Source organism: Phyllostomus discolor, chromosome 4 (genome assembly GCF_004126475.2).
Source record: "Phyllostomus discolor isolate MPI-MPIP mPhyDis1 chromosome 4, mPhyDis1.pri.v3, whole genome shotgun sequence".
NCBI lineage: Eukaryota > Metazoa > Chordata > Mammalia > Chiroptera > Phyllostomidae > Phyllostomus > Phyllostomus discolor.
In genome coordinates, this window is record NC_040906.2 from 127,651,364 (window position 1) to 127,672,633 (window position 21,270).

The window sequence follows — 21,270 nt, forward strand, 5'->3', positions numbered from 1 at the left end:
GAGGCCAAAAAAGAAGAAACCACTCATACATGCATGCTTAGTGCAGTAATTTGTCCCAAAAATACAGGACAAAAAGGCACCAAAAATATGGCTATTGCCACTATACCAAATAATTCTGGATAAAAGTAATGTTCATCTTTCATACAACATGCATCTTTTAAAAAGTATTCTCTATGGACAAAATAGATATATATATCCACATACACACATACATACACATGTACATACTGGTATACACATGCATCCATATGTGTATATGTATGTGGATACATGACAGATAACCAAACTAGATAACATTAAAATTGCATAAGAAATTTTTTTTTGCCTTGGCCAGCTAGTTTAGTTGGTTAGAGGTTCATCCTGATATGCCCAAGTTGTGAGTTTGATCCACATATAAGAATCTACCAAAGAATGTACAAATAAGTGGAACACAATTCATGTGTTCCTCTCTCTCTCTCTCTCTCATCAATAAAATAAAAAAATTTTTTAATTTTGGCACAGTCCTCAAACACTTTATGAATTTATTAGCTTGCATGAGAATTACACACAATTCTGAAAGGAAATGCAACTATAGTTAATAATACTGTATTGCATATTTGAAAGTTGCTGAAAGATCTTAAAAGTTCTTTTCACAAGAAAAAAAATTTTGTGACTATATGAGATGATAGATGTTAATTAGACTTATTGTAGTGGTCACTTTGCAATATATACAAATATTGAATCATTATGCTGTACATCTGGAACTAATAGTGTTATATGTGAATTATACTTCAAGTTTTTTTTTAAAGAATCTCTTTTTAAAGATTTATTTATTTATTTATTTTTAGGGAGGTAAGGGAGGGAGAGAGAGAGAGAGATAGAGACAGGGACAGAGACACAGAGAGACATCAATGTGCGGTTGCTGGGGGTTATGGCCTGCAATCCAGGAATGTACCCTGGCTGGGAATCGAACCTGGGACACTTTGGTTCCCAGCCCGCGCTCAATCCACTGAGCTACACCAGCCAGGGCTTACTTCAAGTTTTTAAAAATCCCACAATACTATCAGATAAGTGTTACAAGGCAAACATGAAGAGACATAAACACAAATGTGCCCACTGTTTTATGCCCTCAGTAAGAGACAGCAACATTTTTATCTCTTTTTCAGTGTTGATTTTCATTGTTTAAATCTAGAGGAGAAGAACACATGTAGGATTGGGAGTGGGGAGCATTTCATGTTAGCCCAACTCTGAAATACATAGTAAATGATGAAATCTAGAAAAGACACCATTTGGTAACATTTTTTTTGTCTTTTTCTGTCTCACTTGGTAACATTTTTTAAATCACAACCAAAAGCATTTAACTCTGTGATTTGAGCTACCTGATCAGCTGGAAGGACGGTGGGCAGCAATTTTCTTTCTCAATTAAAAAAAGGGCAATAGATTATACCCTAAGAGCCCTGAAACACCAAACCAAAAGAATCTATGCACCCCCAATGCTCATAGCGGCACAATTTACAATAGCCAAGCACTGGAAGCAACCTAAGTGTCCATCAGTAAATGAATGGGTCAAAAAACTATGGTACATTTACACAATGGAATTTTATGCAGCAGAGAGAAAGAAGGAGCTCCTACCCTTTGGGACAGCATGGATGGAAGTGGAGAGCATTATGCTAAGTGAAATAAGCCAAGTGGTCAGGGACAAATACCATATGGTCTCACCATTAACTGGAACCTAATCAACAAAATAAAAATGCAAACAAAATATAACCAGACATTGAAATTAAGAACAATCTAATGATAGCTAGAGGGGAGCAAGGAGGGAACAGAGGGGAGCAGGGTTTTCAGAAACAACTATAAAGGACACATGGACAAAGCTAAGGGGGAAGGTGGAAGTGAAGGAGGTGGGTTTGGCTTGGGTGGGGGGAGTGGTGGGGAGAAAATGCAGACAACTGTAATTGAACAACAATAAAGTAATTTTAAAAAAGGGCAATAGAAAGCAGAATGGTGGTTGCTAGGGGCAAGGGGAAGATGGGGGGTTACTGTTTAATGGATATACTTACTATCTTAGTCTTGTGAGATGGAAAGAAAGAGTTCTGGAGATGGATGGTGATGATAGTTACACAACAATGTGAATGTACTTAATGCCACTCTACTGTACACTTAAAAATGGTTAGGATGATAAATTTTATGTTAGTGTATTTTACCACAATGTTTTAAAAATTTAAGACTCTTTCTACATATTGAGAGTAAAGGCGATATTGACATGAAAAAAAGTTAAAGGATGTGATTCAAGTATCCCGTGATTTAGTCCTAATTTGCTATTTAACTTAGAACACTAATCTAGAAACCTGTATCTCAGTTTCCTTCTACAAAAAATGGAAATCAGGAATTACAATAATCATTTAGAATTCCAGTTCCCCCTAGGGAGCCTCTGGAAATATGTGTGGGGGTGGAGGGAGGATATTCGGGGCTGCTACTGCCATAAAGTTTAAAGAACCTAATGGATTTGCCCAGGGTCTCAAGAGAGGAGCCATGTGAAAGTACTTGTGAAATTCAGTACAATGAGCAATGTAGACAGGTTATAAAGACCATAAACCTATTTACATAATAAACAATGTAAAGAATATATAATCAGAGAAGGTAGAAGTTGGTGCTTTGTTATGCTAATTATAAATAATTCTTCCCAGTCAACAAACTAGTAAGTTCATTCATTTTCTTCATATTTAATAAGCATCTACCATGTGCTCAGCCCTTTAGCACTTAGGATGTAGGCACTGTGTATATGCAGAGCTCAGAGCTCCAAAGGGAGCTTGGGAATAAGACAGGAGAGAACCCAGTGGACAGAACCCAGGTAGCTGACAAAACCACACATGTGTTCTGTACCTGGAAGGAACATGAATACAAGGAGATCAACTCATGGGTGAGCAGCCAGCAGCAAGGGGGACATCGTAAGAGATGAGGCTGGGTGGATAGCAGGGGTCAGGATCATGCAGAATCTCTGCCCTGGCCAGGTGGCTCAGTTGGTTGAAACATCATACTGTATACCAAAGGCTGCAGGATCAATCCCTAATTGGGGCACATTCAAGAGGCAACAGATTGATGTCTCTCTCTGTCTCTCTCTCTCTCTCCCCTCCTCCCTTCCTCTCTCTAAAATCAATAAACATATCCTAGGATAAGGATTTATGAAAAACAGAATCACATGAATTTCTGCAAAGATTTTGAACATTTTTACAAGGACTACAGAAAACCATTAAAATGCATTAAGGTTATAAGGGATTAAATGATCAGATCCGAGGTCCGATGGAGAAGAAATTTAAAGGTTTAAAGTGGTGAAAGCACTCCCACAGGGTCCAGGTAGGAGACCACGGCGACTCGCAGAAGAATGTGGTAGCAGTGGGGAAAAGTGAAGAGATACTTACAAGGTCAGATCCACGGAATGTGGTTTTATAACACTGGTTATAGTAATAAGGGGTGTCGGCATGGATGAGAGTCAACACAGAGAGAAGAGAGAAAGCTGAACAGGCAACTTTGAAAATCTTCCTACCAGCCTCACAGGAAAGAGGTGGAGTCTGCAAAGGGAAGTAAGCAGGAGCAGCCCAAGAAACAGGAGGAAAAACCAGGGGAGTGTAGTGCTGTAATGCTACAGAAAAAGAGTATTTCGGGAAGAAAAAGCTAGTTAAGAGAATCAAACACTAAGCAGTAAGGAAGGTGAGATCTAAAAAAATGTCCATAAGATTTAGCCACACAGAAGTCATTCATTGGCCTAAAAGAAATGTTTTGGTGGATTATCGTGCCAGAAAGCAGATTACAGCTGGTTGAGGAATAAATATGGAGTAAAGAAATAAAAATGGAGTGTATAGACAACTCTTTTGAGAAGTCTGGCTTTCAAGGAAAGGAGTAATATAAGGCAGTAGATGGAAAAAAGCATGGGGCTGGGGGCAGGTTACTGTTTGTTGTTTTATTAACAAAGAAGCTTCAACGAGTTTAAAGTCCAATGAGAAAGATCTGTTGAGAGAAAAAAGTTTAACACAACGAGAAAGAAGTTTTCAGGGGCAATCAGAGATAGGATCCAGAACACAGGAGGAATGGGATAGGCCTTGGATAGTGCAGAGAGGCTTCCTCTGCTGACAGGGGCTAGGATAGGTGCAAAGCAAGTCTGGAGGCACAAAGAAAGACCTGACACTGGCTGGCTCCCATCTGCTCTGAGATCAGGAACTGAGACCATCAGTTAACAGTGAGGGAAGGAAAGCTGGTGTGAGGGAGAGAAAAGGTTGAGTTAACATGGACAGAAAGACTGCTTGGCCACAGCACCATTTGAGGCTGCTAACCATGAGGTTACAGTGAAACCCATCCATCCTGAAGTTTAGCTTTCTCCCATGTGCTTCATTGCTTGGGTACAAGCACAGACAAAGCAGATAGCTGCACTCATATGGGGTCAGGCTTTCCTGGGAAATTAGCATGCTCTCAGCAGCTTGCAAGGAACTAAAAAGGATTCTATAGAAGTTTAAAACAAAAAAACCCACTACCTTTACCTAGAGGTCAGATTTAGAACTACTTCTGTACTCTAGAACACAGCTCACCAACTCACACACATACGTGAAGCCACATATGCCACTTAACATCTGCTCTTCAATAAATCACACAATGAAAATATTCACTGAATGTGCCTCGCTTATCCTACGATGGCAGAGCAGTTGCCATAACAAATTCCCTAAGATGACTGTTTGGATTAAATCATGTTCGGGCTTAGCATATTCCTACTGTTTTTATTGGTGCAAAAAGCATCTCACCTCCCCACCTCACCCCCAGGAAAGAAAAAAAAAAGACCTGTAACAGATCCTCCCTTCTCCTCCCCACAAATAAATATGAACATGCAGGAGTCCCACCCACAGTTGCGTAACCAGGTAGAGACATTCCTTTATGCTCATATTTGGACACATATTACTGAAAGAAACACAGCCAAGAACTCCAAGGAAGCAATAAGCTATGACGGTAATTTTCCCTTTTCTCAAAACTAGATGCCTGAGTTTATTTCAAATATTTTTCCAACTTTGTTCTACAAACTGACTCTCTACTAACAACAAGAAAGAAAGCAAAAAATAAGAAGCACTATAATTTACAGCAAGCTTTATTAGTACTTCAAGATTGGAATCTCACCACCTCAGAAATTAAAAGATACTTAATAAACTATGACTCATCTTGCAAATAATCAATTCCATAACAGCCTCATAGACTTTAAGAAATGCGGAAAATAGCATTGATTTTGACAGTGAAGTAAGTTCTTCAGTAACTACATTTTAGTGAACTTATGAAAGTAAATTATAAGTAAGCCTTAGTGACTAGGGGATCAACACCACCATCTCTCCCCACCCCGTGCCACCACCCAAGAAAAGGGGATGGCTCAGCTTAGTTTTTACTCTGGTAGAAAAAATAATTAAACTACTTCATTTCACAGAATAACATTAGAATATGAACCTATGAATGGGGCAAAATAAAAGTGCTGTAACGAAATAGATGGACCTATCAAAGAAAAGTAGATGGAGAGATCCCATGCCTGCTGCTCCTGCAGCGTAAAAGAAATTGTAATGTAAGAGAAAGGTAAGGATGCTGACAGGAAACATGGTGGAGGAAGAACAGGTCAGCTGTCAAGTAAGCGAAGCCTTTCATCAAAGCCCCCCTTCTCCTGAGCTGCATAGGCACGTGCCCTAGTGCCAGTGGAGCAGCAGCACCACGCAGGGTGGGACACTGGCGTTGGCTGCACACTCCCTAAATCTCTGGCACAGTGATGCAGCCCCCACTGCTGACATTCTTTTTGAATGATTGGATCATTCAGATTTGCCAACTTGTTTGGCCATTTTCCCCACTAAACTCTTAACACATACGTGTTTAGACTAACAGCTTGCATACCATGCACAGGGAAACACAGATCTGCATATTTCTGGCACATATTTTAAAGCTGAAGAAAAATCAAAGGGGAGGTTAAAATTGCTACAATGAAATGAACAAAGTAACTAATTGCTTCTTTCTTAAAGGCATCATGGAAGGGAAACAGCACAGAAGGGGTATATATCAATCCGACTCTTGGCAGACCATTCAGACATATGTCTTAGAACTTTAAATGTAATATCCTTTAACGCAGCCATTCTACTTCTAGGACCTTATCCTGTGGACACATTCATACATCTGCACAAAGACATATACAAAGTCCATCCCAACATCTTTAAGTAGCAAATAACAATGTCCATCATTAAGATGCTACTAAATAAATTATATTATATGCATATAGAAGAATCCTATGCAGCATTTAAAAGAATAAGGTAAATCTATTTGTTCCTACATGGAAAGATGGCTAAAATAAATTAAAGGGAAACAAAGAATAATGCAATAACATCTATTGAATAACAGAAAAACAACTATACTGCCTGCTCTCTCATTTGTATTTATAAAAGATTATATGTGTTCAAGATTAGGTGCTTATATAAACACTACCTCAATAAAGTTGACTCTTCCCCTGCAAAAGGAAAAACAGGTATTTGTACATGCATCGAAAATTTCTAGAAGAATATGAAAAAAACTTAACAGCAATTGCCTCAGAAATTGGGGGGATCACATTTTGATACCATCCCTTTTACTCTAAGTGTTTTATATTCATATATTGTATTTTCAACTGGTTGCTTTTTTTTTTAATCACATGCACAGGAAAAAGTAGAGCCATGGCAAGGAGTACCTCTTGCAGAAACTGCTCTCACAAGGAGCACAGCTGGGTGAGCCATCTTCCTACTGTGGGAGCGTCACTTTCTCAGTTTTCTGACTCAAAAAATGGAACCAAGCAAATTTCAGCTGTGCCTTACTTATTATCTGTAAGGAGCTATCTCATACAATTAGGACTCTACAGAATTAGTATTATAGAGAATTTCTATAAATTAACGTTAGCAAGAGGGCCAGGAACATACAAAGAAGATAAAATAAGTAGCTATTTCCTCTACATGCCAAACAGTATCCCCAAAACTGCATGTAAAAATACACAGATACACAGAAACTGTCACCAGATGGGGACAGAAACGCGCAGACCTCACATGAGTGCAGACTCAGCACAAGCAGTGCATGCCAGCTCTCCAAGGATTTAAATTTGTGATAATGGTTGGAAGTCAACCATTTATGCTCTCAGAGTTCAAGTGTTTTGAGTTTATTTGGTAAGGTAAGTAAGCAATTTGATTTTGCCTGATAAACTGATATATGTACTTGTGACTTTTTAAAAATTCAGAACCTGCAGAACTCTCTGTGTCTAGCCCACGGCCACACAAACCAGGGCCCATACCAGCGTGCAGTATGCGAACACACACACACACACCCTCAGTTCTGCAGCCTGAGGGCTGACCAGATCTGAGGGATAAGAATCACCTACTCAACACTAATTCAACTTCCTATGGGAACATTTCAAACCCTAAAGGGCAGTCCTTGCTGTATTAAACCAGTCTGATCCAGTTTAGCCTGTAAGGTGTGACTGAATCCAAGCATGTGGCTGAATCACAGGCCTCTGGGTCAGACTATTAAACCAGATGGTTCTGACCACAGCCTTACAGTTTGACCTTCCCAATTACAGCATCTTTAAACATTTAAAGTAATGAAATATGATGGTCCCATTAAATTCTAATTCAAAAGGCAAACAACGAACAAAATAATTGCTACCTTTCCAACTATACACTCAGACAAGTGAAAAATTCCTAGCTGCCTAACTAGAAAATACTTAAAAGGCATGCTCCTGAATACAACCTATTTCAAAAATGTGGAGTCTTACTTGGGTAATATATTTAAAACATGCTTTTGAAAAGAATGTCAGGGGCCTTAAAAGGAAAATTAATGAAATGAGTGAAATAAATTAAAAACAAGAATAAGACTAGCAGAAACTAGAAAACAGAAATCATCTCTCTTCAAAACACCCCCCAGCCCCCAGGCAGTTTGGTCTTGACACACGCAGTATCTTTCCATGTCGCCACCTGAGGTTCATCTGGTCCCACTGCACACTTCGTCTCTCCTTTCAGGCCTGTGGGCCGCATTCATGTTCATGCCTGCTCAGGCGAACATGTTTCCACACTCAGAGATACTGGGTACTGCTGTTTTGGAACTTGGCTTTCATCAGCGTTCCGGGGTAGATACCCACTTGGAGAGACTGATAAAGTAAGACAAGTCAGGAGCTGAACTTCAAGTTGGAAGACAGAGTTTTACTTCTCTCAGAAAGAAAGAAGTCAATTTTACTGATGCCAGAGCAAACTTAAAAATAAGAGCACAGAGCTACCAGTTGAAACTTCTTGTAACACCTACCTCTGAAGGACATGGACTACCCTGGAATTTTACTCCTCTGTTTCTATCTTATCTCTTGGTGACTGGTTAATCTACTAGTGTTTAGGAGATACTCCTACCCCTTGGCTGCTGGTTCTCAGTTAATTCTACTTCATCCTCTCTTGCTTTTAAGCTACTTACTTATCAAATATTTTTATGACATCCTTTTGATCTAAGTCGATCAAATCCAGTCTTCCTTGTTTGTTTGAATGAAAAATCAAGGCCAGGGGCAATTTACCTGGCTTTTTTACCTAAGATCTTATTTACCTAAGGCTTCTTTACCTAAGATCTCTTACCAGTGGTGGTTTTCAGTTAAAAAAACTTTAATATGCTTTAAAGAAAATTCAAACTATACAAACAAAACAAGTAGAAACTAGTACAGATATGTGGTATTTTTATTATTTGAACCCTTTCCACTGAAAACTGAACATAGACGTTCCTAGAAGGAATGAGGAACAGCATTTCCTAAGAAAACAGAACAAAATAATGTATTTGTCAATGACCTATTTAAAAAGAACCTACAGAACTATCTTTTGTAATCTCTCCCACAAAATCATATTATTAAATACTCTCTCATCCTTATTATCCACTGTACTACCCAGCCTCTTTGGGATAATATGACATACTAAAACTATAGAACAGTTTGTTAGTGATTTTTCTCTTACTAATGCCAAGTATTGACAATTTTATTTACTACATTAGAGTTGTCGCTGAAGCTATTTTCATCTATGGCTAATTCAAGTTAAGCAATCAGGGTTGTCCCTCATTCATTTCTTACAAGGGACAAAGATCTTAGATGGCAGTTATATACGGTTCTAGTCATTTAGTCATTTCTTTAATTCATCAAGAAGTTTCATATATCTTTGCTGAATATCGCTAATCTTCAAGGCTGCAATACCACATAGCAGTTCTAGTCAATAGTTCCATTTCTTGATATCTAGTTTGCCTACAGGAAATTACATGAGCAGTTATACAGAAGTATATGAGGACTTGAGAATCCAAAGCAATCATCTATTACTATTGACTTTTTATGCTTATTTATTTACTTATTTTTTTTTAGAGAGAGGAGAAGGGAGGGAGAAAGAGAGGGAGAGAAACATCAGTGTGAGTGAGAAACATCAACTGGCTGCCTTCTGTACACGCCCTGACTGGGAACCGAACCTGCAACCCAGGCATGTGTCCCAACTAGGAATCCACCTGGCCACCTTCCAGTTTGTGGGACAATGCCCAACCAAGTCACACCAGCCAAGGCGATCACCTATGCTATTGAAAAAGTATGTGATGCTGAGCATGTTAGTTACCTTTGGAGCCTCAACTTAATAATTTGCTAATTTAATAAATTGATACAATGGAAAAAGTGCCATCTATTTCACAGGATATTGATCATTTTAAAACCTACCACATATAAAAAACAACTTGTCAGAAACTAATACACAGTCAGTATTCTGCATATATTTCTCAGATACCTATTATGTGACAGTTACTTTCTTTTTACCTTTATGGGCCATTTTATTGTATAATATCTATAAATTAGTCTTATATGAATTTCTCTTCATTTTTATTTCACTTAATTGTTCTTTGAAGAAATAGGGATAATAGAAAATTAAGTTTTCTATGGAATATTTTAGGATACCTAAACTATTAGTGAAGTACTACTTACTACAGTCACATTCTCCCTACTTTTAAAAATCATATTCTAAGTGGGAACAATAAAAATATGCTAGAAAATCCAAACTAATGCACTCAACTAATAACATTCAACGGTATTTATAATAATACAATGTGATGGATGTTATTACTCTGTTCTCATTTCAGATCAATATTTCTAAATCTTTAGAACATGTTATATAGGCAGAAATCTTAAGTCACTTTTTACAATGACAAATCACTTTTAAATGACAATGTTACCTATTTTTCTTCTAATCTCCACAGAAATCTTTCATATTCTCTCTAGAGCAGGCAGACTTGCTGTGTAAGGGGCATCATATCCCTCTCTGGCCACTGCAGCGATCTCAGGGTTCTCTCCTGCTAAGCCCTCGCTCATGCTTAGAATTTTCTCAACAAAGTTTTCCAGGGGGTTGGACTTGATAATTGAGTAGAAATGAAACTCATGAGCCAAAAGACAAATAAAATGCATATTAATAAGAAAACTTTTTATCTAAAAAATATCCAAAATGCCCAGTACAAATACATCACAAAATTTATGAAAATAATTACCAAGTAAAATCAACTATAAAAGAAGACACTACTCTCTAAATGCAATTACTGTCCAATATCAAATGTCTACTCATAGTGATTTTTCAATTGTCTATAACTTTGTCTTTTGTTTTTAGAAAAAATCAAGACATTCAATAGTGAAAACTATGCATAGTTCAACCCCATCTATTTAATTCTTACACATGCTAGAAGAAAAGTACTTGTTTTTTAAGTTAAAAAAAAAGGCCCAAGGGCATTAATTAAAATACAGTTCCACAGATGAAAAGCTCCTTGTAGTGAAAAAAAAAACAGTAATATTTTATGAGGCACAGGATAACAACAAAACTTAGCAACAAAGAATACTTGTAAGAGTTAGACCTGACACTCAGAATCTTTATAATGAATTCTAACAAAGGAAAACAAAGCAAACTAAGAAATCAAAATTCAAAGTGAAGGCTAAACGATTTTCTAAAATGACCATTCTGCCAAAATAAAAGTTCAAAATAAGTAACATTCAAAAGAACCAAATGATCTCCTAAGCAATCTAAGCTCTATAACATTAAACTTCCCCAGGAAACTTTAGGATCTTTGACATACACACTGACTTATTCAAGTACTCAGGGGAAAAATGCATAGCATGAATATACTATACTAATCTGTATTTATCATCCTTCATTAGTATTGTAGAGACAATGCCTAGAGATCATTGTTTCTAAGTTAATTATTTGAAAATAGCTAGCTTCTAAATGCTTTGCTTCTACCTAAAAGACTTCAAAGAATCTAAATATTTTTATTCAAAGACCCAGATGATCTTATCATCTCAGGTATAGACTGTGTCCAGCTACCCAGGCCTCTGATGGCCTTCTGTTCTAAGTCACATGCAAAGCACAGTATGATAATCACAGTGTCTGTAACCGATAAACCCTCTCGTCGTCGTGTTACTCAAGAAGAGCTGTATTTTATTTTGGGCAAGTGTAGGCAAGCTGATCCTGCTTCCTCTTAATTCAGCAGCCTATACTTCCCTCCACTGAAATGTCATTCTGTAAAGGAAGCAGGCTGTTAGAGTGTTTAAAAGGGGCCCCTGGTGTGAGATGTATCACAGTTTCATAGATGTCAAAGTTTCCAAAGTATGAGAGAGAAAAGAAAGGGAGTGAGAGGAAAGAAACAAAGGGAAAAGAGAGGAGAAACAGATAAGAGGATTTCAAGTCCAACAGACCAGGGGTAAAGTAACTCTGTCACTCACTAGCAGTGTGGCCTTAGCAAACTGGAGGTCCCAGTGAAGTGGGACAGTAACAGTTCCTGCTTCAGGGGACTGTTGGGAGATTTGAATGAGACAACACATGGAGAGCACGTACAGAACACCTGACATTTAGAAAGGTATCAAAATATTAACTATTCTATAGAGTTATTATTTTGTTGTATCAAATAAGTTTGTCACGGTTTCATGAGTTGTCCCTTAGGTTTACTATATTTAGGAAGATACACAGTTCCTCAACAACATGATATAATCTTTGAAAAACTAGGAAAAATAACTGGGATCAAGAAATACGTAGTTTTCAATAAGTATTTTCTTGGAATTTAGCTCCTGATAGAAACACAGACTCAAGTGCCAGAATGCCTGGGTTTGAATCCCAAGTTGGCCACTTGCTGGTTGTGTGACCTGAAGCAAGTGGCCAGTTTCTATTAATCGGGGTGACAATATTCCCTTAGTGATGCAGAGAGGATTAAATGAATTAATACGTGTAAACTGCTCAGGATAGTGCCTGGAATTTAGTAAGTACCAGGTAAGTGTTTCCTTGGATTTAGTTGTTAATAATCCTCAAAATTGGCCACTGTTAAACCCAGCTACTCACAAGAGTAACTAGACTAGGAGACTATAATTTGGACATTTGTGATCTCTAAGCCTGAACTAAATCCTTATCTTACTACTCATCAATTCTCTACATACACAAACTTGGTCACCTACAGGTAGATTCTACATATCAGGCCTTAACGCCTGCTAGACTGCTAGCACAATCCAAAGACATATTATAGCTGTGCAGGTCTCCGTGTGTACTTTAAGCTTAGAGGGAAGATCTCTTGTGTGGTTGGAATGCGATGTTTTTACTTTTACTTGTCTGTATTTTTTAATTTTCTGCCTGCATGTGTATTGCCTCTGTAATGAAAAAGGTTATTGTAAAATTTGGAAATGACAGAAACTCATATTTGTCTAAAGAGAAAATTCCACAAATTCCATACCTGTATTTATGAATGATGGCATTAAACAGTTTTCCATCTCTCCAGCAGGTAGTGAAATTTTCACACCGTATTCCAGCATAACCCTCCGTTGCCTGCTGTGTCCACAGGAGCAACCTCTCCTTAGCAGACATGTCCTCTGACTCTCCAGTAACGTGGATATCAGATATCTAAACATAATGAAAAGTGTCAAATCAGTAGAAAGGAAGGATGCCAAATCAGAGTAAGAATCTACTGTGTGTCAAGCACTATACAAGCGTTATTTTACTTAATTCTGATAACTGTCACTTATAAACTAAGCATATTTACCCCATTTTACATCTAGGGAAACTGAGTTTCAAAGAAGTTAATAGCCTTGGCTGGGTGGCTCAGTTGGTTGGAGCATCCTTCTATACACCAAGTTTGCAGGTCCGTCCCCACTGAGGGCACAGATAGGAGGCAACCTATCAGTGTCTCTCTCCCCCCACCCAAATCAATGAACATATCCTCAGGTGGGGATTAAAAAGAATGAAATTAATAGATTGAAAAAGAGTAAATCTAAGCATCTAATTTTTTTCTTATAGCCAAATATCACTGCATTAAAAAATCTATATTCCCCCTGGCTGGCGTAGCTCAGTGGATTGAGCTCGGGCTGTGAACCCAAGTGTTGCAGGTTCGATTCCCAGTCAGGGCACATGCCTGGGTTGCAGGCCATGGCCCCTGGCAACGGCACATTGATGTTTCTCTCTCTCTCTTTCTCCCTCCCTTCCCTCTCTAAAAATAAATAAATAAAATATTTTAAAAAACTACATTCCTCCTGTTAATCAGATCTGTTAAAACAACTCAAGCAAATGTTTTTCCAAATTCAAATGGAACAAAAGTAAAACCTACAAATAAATCTACATTTCCACCTGCAGAGCAGAATTTGATCCAACAGATATTGTGCAAAGAAGGAAAATGTGCCCTATCCGATTAAGTGCATTGCATAACAGGTTGGCCTAAGGTCTCTTTAATTTTCTCATGTGTCCTTGCTTAGCCTACTCAACGTGAAACCTTTCTCATCTGATTTTTTCCCCATGCTTTTGGTTTTCATTAAATTTCCTAAAAGTTTCTTCCATTAAATAATAATAATAATAATAATAATAATAAACCAGGTCACCAGTTCACATGATTTACGTTTTCTTAAGAAACAGAACTGTCCTACTTAATCTGCTGATAATGATATAAGGCACAAAGTGCCTTTACAGAGGAGTCACACAGTAATTCCAAAGCTGCGATTAACACCAGCAAACAACTGTTCCCTCATTCAGTGCAAGGCACAAATCCAGAGGATTAGGAAGACAGGCAGCAAGCCAGGATCATGAAGAGCAAATAAGAGATTGGAAGCAAGACATAGGGAGGGACAAGTCACTTGGTAACAGGAAAAAAAAAATCACTAAAGTCACAAGATTGATTTCTAGTCCCAGCCACAAGTCCCATGACTTTGAATAATTTATTTCATGTCTATGAGTCAACTTCTCCATCTATAAATGAGAAGGTAGGGGACAGAAGCAAATAATGTTTGAGTCTTTCAGCCTAAAATTCTTACTATGAGATTATAAATACAACACAAAAGTCAGAGGTCAAAATAGGCAGAGTCAAGCAAGAAAGTAGAGAATTAACAACAACAACAAAAATCCCACCAGACTAAAGAAAGCCTTCAGTCACTGTGGCAATGCCAAGCTCAAACAGGAAGCCCTTTATTCCTCCCAGCTGCTACAGGAGCCAGAGGGGTGCCCAACCCAGGGACCTGGGGCTACAATGCTCCAGCAGCTCAGGACCACGCCAGGCCTGGCAGCCCCCAACACCACCACCTGGAGATCATGGCCACACACACCCTTTCTCTGGGGTTCAGCAGAGGCAGCCATGCCCTGTTGAGCTCCACTCATAGCCACAGAAGGGACATGCTCCTTGACAGGTGGCCAGGATTTTAACCATCTTTCCTGTGTATCTGTGTTAACATCAGCAGCATGGAGAAAAACTGTGTTTGTGAATACATTATAAAGGATATATAGAAGAAATATCTTTTCTTTTTTTTTTCTGAATGTGAGAAAGAGCTGAAAAACCACCAATATTTTCCCATCCAACTTCCAACTGACATTCTGGTTTAAGATTATCCTGGAGAACCTTTCTAGCACACTGTGTAAGCTTAAATCATATCTCCAACACTTTCAAAATAATGATGGTAATACTTATTACACTGTGCGGTGAGAATTCAACAACATAGCACCTGGTGTGTAGTAAGTGCATGCTAAACGTGTCAGCTCTTTTATTGTGATTATTATTCTTTTTGACAAAGGGAGAAGCACAATCTTGGCTTCACTGTCCTCCCAATTCTCTTCCTGTGAGGAGGAGTAAAAGGTAAAGCTTTTCAACTTGCTGCCTTAAAATAATCAAAATCTACGAACACAAGGGTTCAGAGAAACTAACCTAGGAAACTGTGTAAATGAAAACATTAAACCTCTAGGTAAAATTTCACAGGTCCCTTTTTACCTTTACAAATTATAAAACTAACCACTTTGGGGACCCTTGCAATGCAGAAGAAGCTACATGGGTGGTATTCATAACTATATAAAGAAAAAGGGGGTAGCTGGAGGAGGGGGGCTATTTTCTCCTGGGTCAGGAACAGTCCAGGCCAGTGCAGTCACAAAAGTAATTACCTAGTAACAAGGGAAGTCAGAAATTTCAACTGCAAGGTACCAATTTAAGTTTAATAGGTTCAAGTGCTAAACAGTATTTTACCCCAGGAATGATGTTAAAGGAGGAAAAGTTTACAAGTCTGAAAATAGTCTAAACATCAACCAAGAGAAAATCACATATTCTTATTAAGTAAGTTTCTTTCTAATAGATAAACTTCAGGCAAATAGATAATGGGCAATAGATAAATATACACAAAAATTTCAGTGTTACACATGCATCTACTATTCAAAAGGCTGTAATTTAAAAACGCATATTCAAACATATTATGAACCAAACTTCAACATATTAAAGATTACTAACACATTAACTTATTTTCAGTTCCTCCTGCTATTTCCAATTAACTGATATTACCCCCACGTGGACATGTAAGGTACTTTTTAATATATTATACTATCATTCACTATCTATAGAGTATATCAAACTGTTGGTGACACCATGTAGCCAAAATGAAAAAGAAAAATAAATTAATGCCAAAAATTGTAAACCTGCTCTTGTCATTCATGACCCTGATATAAAATCAGCAGGACAGCCTGAATGCCCCAGCAATAACCACCAATCAGGTTGGGCACTAGAAGTAATCAGGTATCCTTTTGTCAAATCCTGGGGCAGCGCAGTGATAATGAGGGAGGTTTCAATTCCTGCTGCCTGGGTTCACATCCCATTCTCCAAGAGTTAACGGATTTTGTAACTTTAGTTTTCAATTACAGTCTACATTCAACATTATTTTATTACTTTCAGGTGGACAGCACAGTGGTTAAACAATCCTGTACTTTACAAAGTGATTCCCCCGATATTCCCTATGCTGGACTCTACACCACATGACTATTCTGTAACTACCAATTTGTACTTCTTAATCCCTTCACCTTTTTCACCCAGCCCCCAAACACACTCCCCTCTGGCAACCATCAGTCTTGTTCTCTGTAATATGAGTCTGTTTCTATTTTGTTTGTTCATTTATTTTGTTCTATAGATTCCACATATAAGTGAAATCATATGGCATTTATCTTTTTCCGACTTATCTCACCTAACATAATACCCTCTAGGTCCACCCATGCTGTCCCAAATGATGAGATTTCATTCTTTTTTGGCCCAGTAGTACTTTACATCTTATCCACTCGTATATTGATGGAAAGACACTCGGGCTGCTTCCACATCTCGACTATTGTAAATAACACTGCAATGAACACAGGGGTACATACATTCTTTTGAATTAGTGTTTTAAAGTTTCTTTGAATATATACCCTGAAGTGGAATTGCTGGTTCCTAAGGCATGTAGTTATTCACACCTGTACCAATCCACATTCCCACCAACAGTGCATGACGGTTTTCTTTTCCCCACATCCTCACCAACATTTGTTGTTTGTTATTTTATTGATGACAGCCATTCTGACAAGTGTGAGGTGCTATCTTATTGTGGTTTTAATTTACATTTCTCTAATAAGTACTGATGCTGAGTGTCTACATATGTCTATTGGCCACCTGTATGCCCTTTTTGGAGTATTTATTCAAGTCTTCTACCCACTTTTTAATTGGATTGTTTGGTTTTTTGATGTTGAGTCATATGCGTTCTTTGTACATTTTGAACAGTAACTCCTTTTACCACACATATCACTGGCAAATATCTTCGCCCATTCAGTAGGTTGTCTTTTCATTTTGCTGATGTTTTCTTTTACTGTACAAAACCTTTTTAGTTTGATGTAGTCCCATTTCTTTTGTTGCCCTTGCCCAAGAAGATATATAAGAAAAAATATTGCTAAGAGAATTGTTAAAGATTTTACTGCCTACGTTTTCTTCAAGTTTATGATTTTGGATCTTCATTTACATCTTTAATCCATTTTGAGTTTATTCTTGTGTATGGTGTAAGTTGGTGATCTGCTTTCATTTTTTCAATTTCTGTCCAATTTTTCTAACACAATTTATTGATTAGACTGTCTTTACCCCATTGTATGTTTTTGTTCCCTTTATCATATATTAATTCGCCATATAGGCATGGGTTTATTTCTAGGCTCTCTATTCTGTTCCTTTAATCTATGTGTCTATTTTTTATGCCAGTACCATGCTGTTTTGATTACTATAGCTTTATAGTATAGTTTGGTATCAGGGTGTGTGACACCTCCAATTTTGTTCTTCTTTCTCAAGATTTCTGTGGCTATCCTGGATCTCTTGTTATTCCACATAAGTTTTTGGATTATTTGTTCTAGTTTTGTGAAAAGTGCCATTGGTATTTTGATAGGAATTGTGTTGAATCTGGGTAGCATGGACATCTTAACGATAATAATTCTTCTTATCCCTGGGCATGGTATGTGCTTCCATTTATTTGTATCTTCTTCACTTTCTGTCTTTTTTTAAATGGTATGCTTGGCATTTTTATCATACAGTAGATTCCATCCATTCATTTACTTTTCTGAGTTGTCCTACATGCAAGTACGTTTTTTTTATCTTCATCCAAGAACATGCTTATTAATTTCAAGAGAGGGGGAGGCAGAAAGAGGGAGAGAAGCATTGATGTGAGAGAAAAGCATCAATTGGCTGCTTTTCATATGCACCATGACCAGGATCAAACCCACAACTTCGGCATCTGCCCTGACCAGAAATCGAACCTACAACACTTCAGTTTATGAGACAATGCTCCAACCAACTGAGCCACACTGGCCAGGGTCAATTTCTTTCTTCAATGTCTTATAATTTTCAATGTTACAGGTATTTTAGCTCCTTGGTTAAATTTATTCCTAAGTATTTTACTTTTTTTTGATGCAATTTTAAATGGATTGTTTTTAGTTTCTCTTTCTGACAGTTCATTATCAATGTATAAAAATGCAACCAATTTCTGAATATTTATTTTGTATCCTGCTGCTTTACTATATTCATTTATCAGTTCCAGTAGTTTTTGATGGAATCTTTAGGGTTCTCCCTATCTACATAGTATCATGTCATCTACAAATAATGACAGTTTTACTTCTTTCTTTCCAATTAAAATTATAAACCCGAGCTATTCACATAATCTCTCCAAAATCCACTTCCTCACTTTAAAACTTTGTATAACAACATATAACTTCTACCTATTGAGTGGTTCTAAAGATTAGATGGAATAATCTACATCAAGTGTTTAACAAAGTGCATGGCATGCAAAAACTATAAATGTTTGCATTTTTATTTGTAGTATTTGCTGCTTAAAGCTTCTCACCAGCAATCTGTCAGCCAGAGTTCCTTTTGGAAACTTGAAGCCCTCATGCCTCACATCCAGGTCATTGTTGACTACCACCCAAATTCAAGTTCTTCCTGTAACTGAGCTTATTCTCATGCTGCATCTCTCCTGACCCAGCTTGCCACCATTCCTAAACTTTCCAGAAACATTTATTTCATAGCAAACAAAATCTCTTATGCCTTCAATACTTTACACTGCTTCTACCTTTGTACTGAACTCCAAGTCTCCCCCACTGTATTAATTCAAGTCTCAGGTACCACAGACAAGGCGAGTTTATTCTAACTCCCCTGTGATGCAAAGCCAATAGTTTTCAAATCATTAGTCACGTGTATGAAGACTCATTTTTTACAACATAGGCCACTCTTGCACTACCATCTTCTTCCTCTTCTCAGAAATGATCCCCACATCCCAAAGGTTTGGCACCTGGCTGAGTATGTGCCTTTCTCCACCTAGGACCTCATCCTTACAGTCCTTGAGCTTCTCTCTACTTTAGCTGTTCGCACACCACATCCTGGATCTCGGCATCTTGAACCAGAACAAGTCCAGCTCACATATTTACCTTCTGATAGCAGTTTTCCATTCTTCTAGTACTTTCGTTCCCTAACCTCTTGCTAAACCAATTATCGGGTTTTGCCAACATCTCAGATTTCTTGTCTTTCCAAATTTTGCCCCAGTCTATGAGTCCTCTTCCATCATTATGTCCTTCTCTATCTGGCCTGTACTACATGATCTGTCACCTCAATCAATATCCTCAACGCCCTCACATCTTCCTCCGTGCCCTGCAACCACCCAGCCAAACCTCAGTCCTGATCAAGGCAGCTCTATGTCTTCTTTACTCTTGCCTTAAACTTTCGGCTATAAAGATGTGTTATAGAAAACCATACAACCATAGGAACCAAGTGAACTCCAATTTCAATAGTATCTTTGAGGACACAATTATGATAGGTCTAGAATGATATTGGTCAGCAAAGCTTCCACCTTCTTCTAGAACTGAGTCTCACCATTGGTAATGTCATGTTTTGGTCTGCTTTAGGAGCTTCCTCTTTTACTTAACTAAGAAAGTTCACTGAATTTTTTTTCTGGTTTATTCACTTTAAATGTGAAATTTCAGTAAATTATCACAGATTCTGCCAAAGTAATCATATTTTATTATTTATCATTATCAGATAAGTTCAAGTCCCACATGAAAATGGTTACAGCAAAGTAACAGGGAAACACCCAGCCTTCATAACCTTTTTGCTATACATACATATCACATGCATGAAAGGCCAAATTTTAATTTCACTTGAATTATAGAGGAAATGTTATTTCTCCCTAGACTGTAGAAGCCAGAATGGGGTGATGCCACTACATGGCTACAGCAAGGAAGGGTAATTTGTTTTTGCCACCAGTCTACTTATGCGTATTCCTCTTCTTAGATAGTCCAAGCCTAAATTAGGAAAAAAAACTGCAAGCTTTTTATGTCAAGGGCAAATATTTTCCAGAGCCCTGACAAAAGCTGGTTTACAGAAAACAGTACTGGGCTATAAAAACACTCAACATTAGGCATTCACAAAACTGTCTGGTCATGTTAGAAAGCAGGTTCTCCAAATGTAATTCCAAAAGTATTGTTCCTAGTGGTTAATAAAACAAATGCTCAGAAAATCTAACCATTTGGATTAGGAGGTCTTCAACCCACTGAACTGGAAACTTGGCTGGTGTCTACATTTTTGAAGAAATTATGTTGAGCCCTTCAGAGCACAAAAAACAATCCAGACACTCAATACATAAAGTCATTTTTTATAGTTCAGGATTCTGAGCCTTAAGAACAAAGAATTCACTGTTTCTGTTTTATCTTTTCACTCCATATAAGCAAGGTCCAAAACTAAAACTAAAAAAAATGAAAACTTAACTCAGCCTAAAAAATCATGCCACCAAGAACAAAAAAACCTCATGCCCTTTCCTACGTTATCTTTTCCCACAATGCCTCTACCCAGACACAGAACACCAGTATTTTACTGTACATTTTCCCTTCTCCCTCTTGGCAGAGCTCTGGCAACACTCAGTAATTGAAACCCTAGTAACCGGAACTAAAAGAAGAAGGTACGGGGGCTATGGGAGAGGCTCTGGGGTCGGGCACAGGAGAAAATGCCGTCTTTCATGACACAGTCATAACAGGCCTAGAATGACATTTGGTGAAAAGGGAGCTTGCACCTTCCTCTGGAACTAATAAGCCTCAGTGTCTAGACCAGTAGCAGTCTTCTAGCTAGTATCACTGCACCGAGTCTTGCCCTATTCTCACTTCCCAGTTCAGGTGGTTCTTTACTCCACAGGCACAGTAACCAAGTTCAGTCTTGGCTGATCTTTCCAGACTCAAGACATTCTCTTTCTATTCTACGATCAAACCATATAAACTTCAAACCATGTGAACTACATGCTCCCTTTCTCTTACAGTCTTCTGTTCTAGTCACTACTCCCCTTGGAACATTCTCCCCATACTCTGCCCAACATGACATGGATTAACTACCTGCTAAATAAGAGGGGAACATAAAGAGGGAGGGACACATTTCAAGTTTTCATTTGGTATGAATGTCATATAAACCTTGTCATCTTAGACA

The 21,270-nt window shown here is 38.0% G+C and overlaps 1 protein-coding gene across 16 annotated transcripts in view; it reads right to left on the minus strand.

Moving 5' to 3' along the window:
• Positions 1-21,270, minus strand: part of DST (dystonin) — a 447,461-nt gene that overhangs the window by 182,285 nt on the left and 243,906 nt on the right. For all 16 annotated transcript variants that reach the window (XM_036024287.1, XM_036024285.1, XM_036024266.1 and 13 more), the window contains one exon: positions 12,754-12,920. In XM_036024287.1, the coding sequence (XP_035880180.1) occupies positions 12,754-12,920 (167 nt within the window). The remainder of the gene's footprint in view (positions 1-12,753; positions 12,921-21,270) is intronic.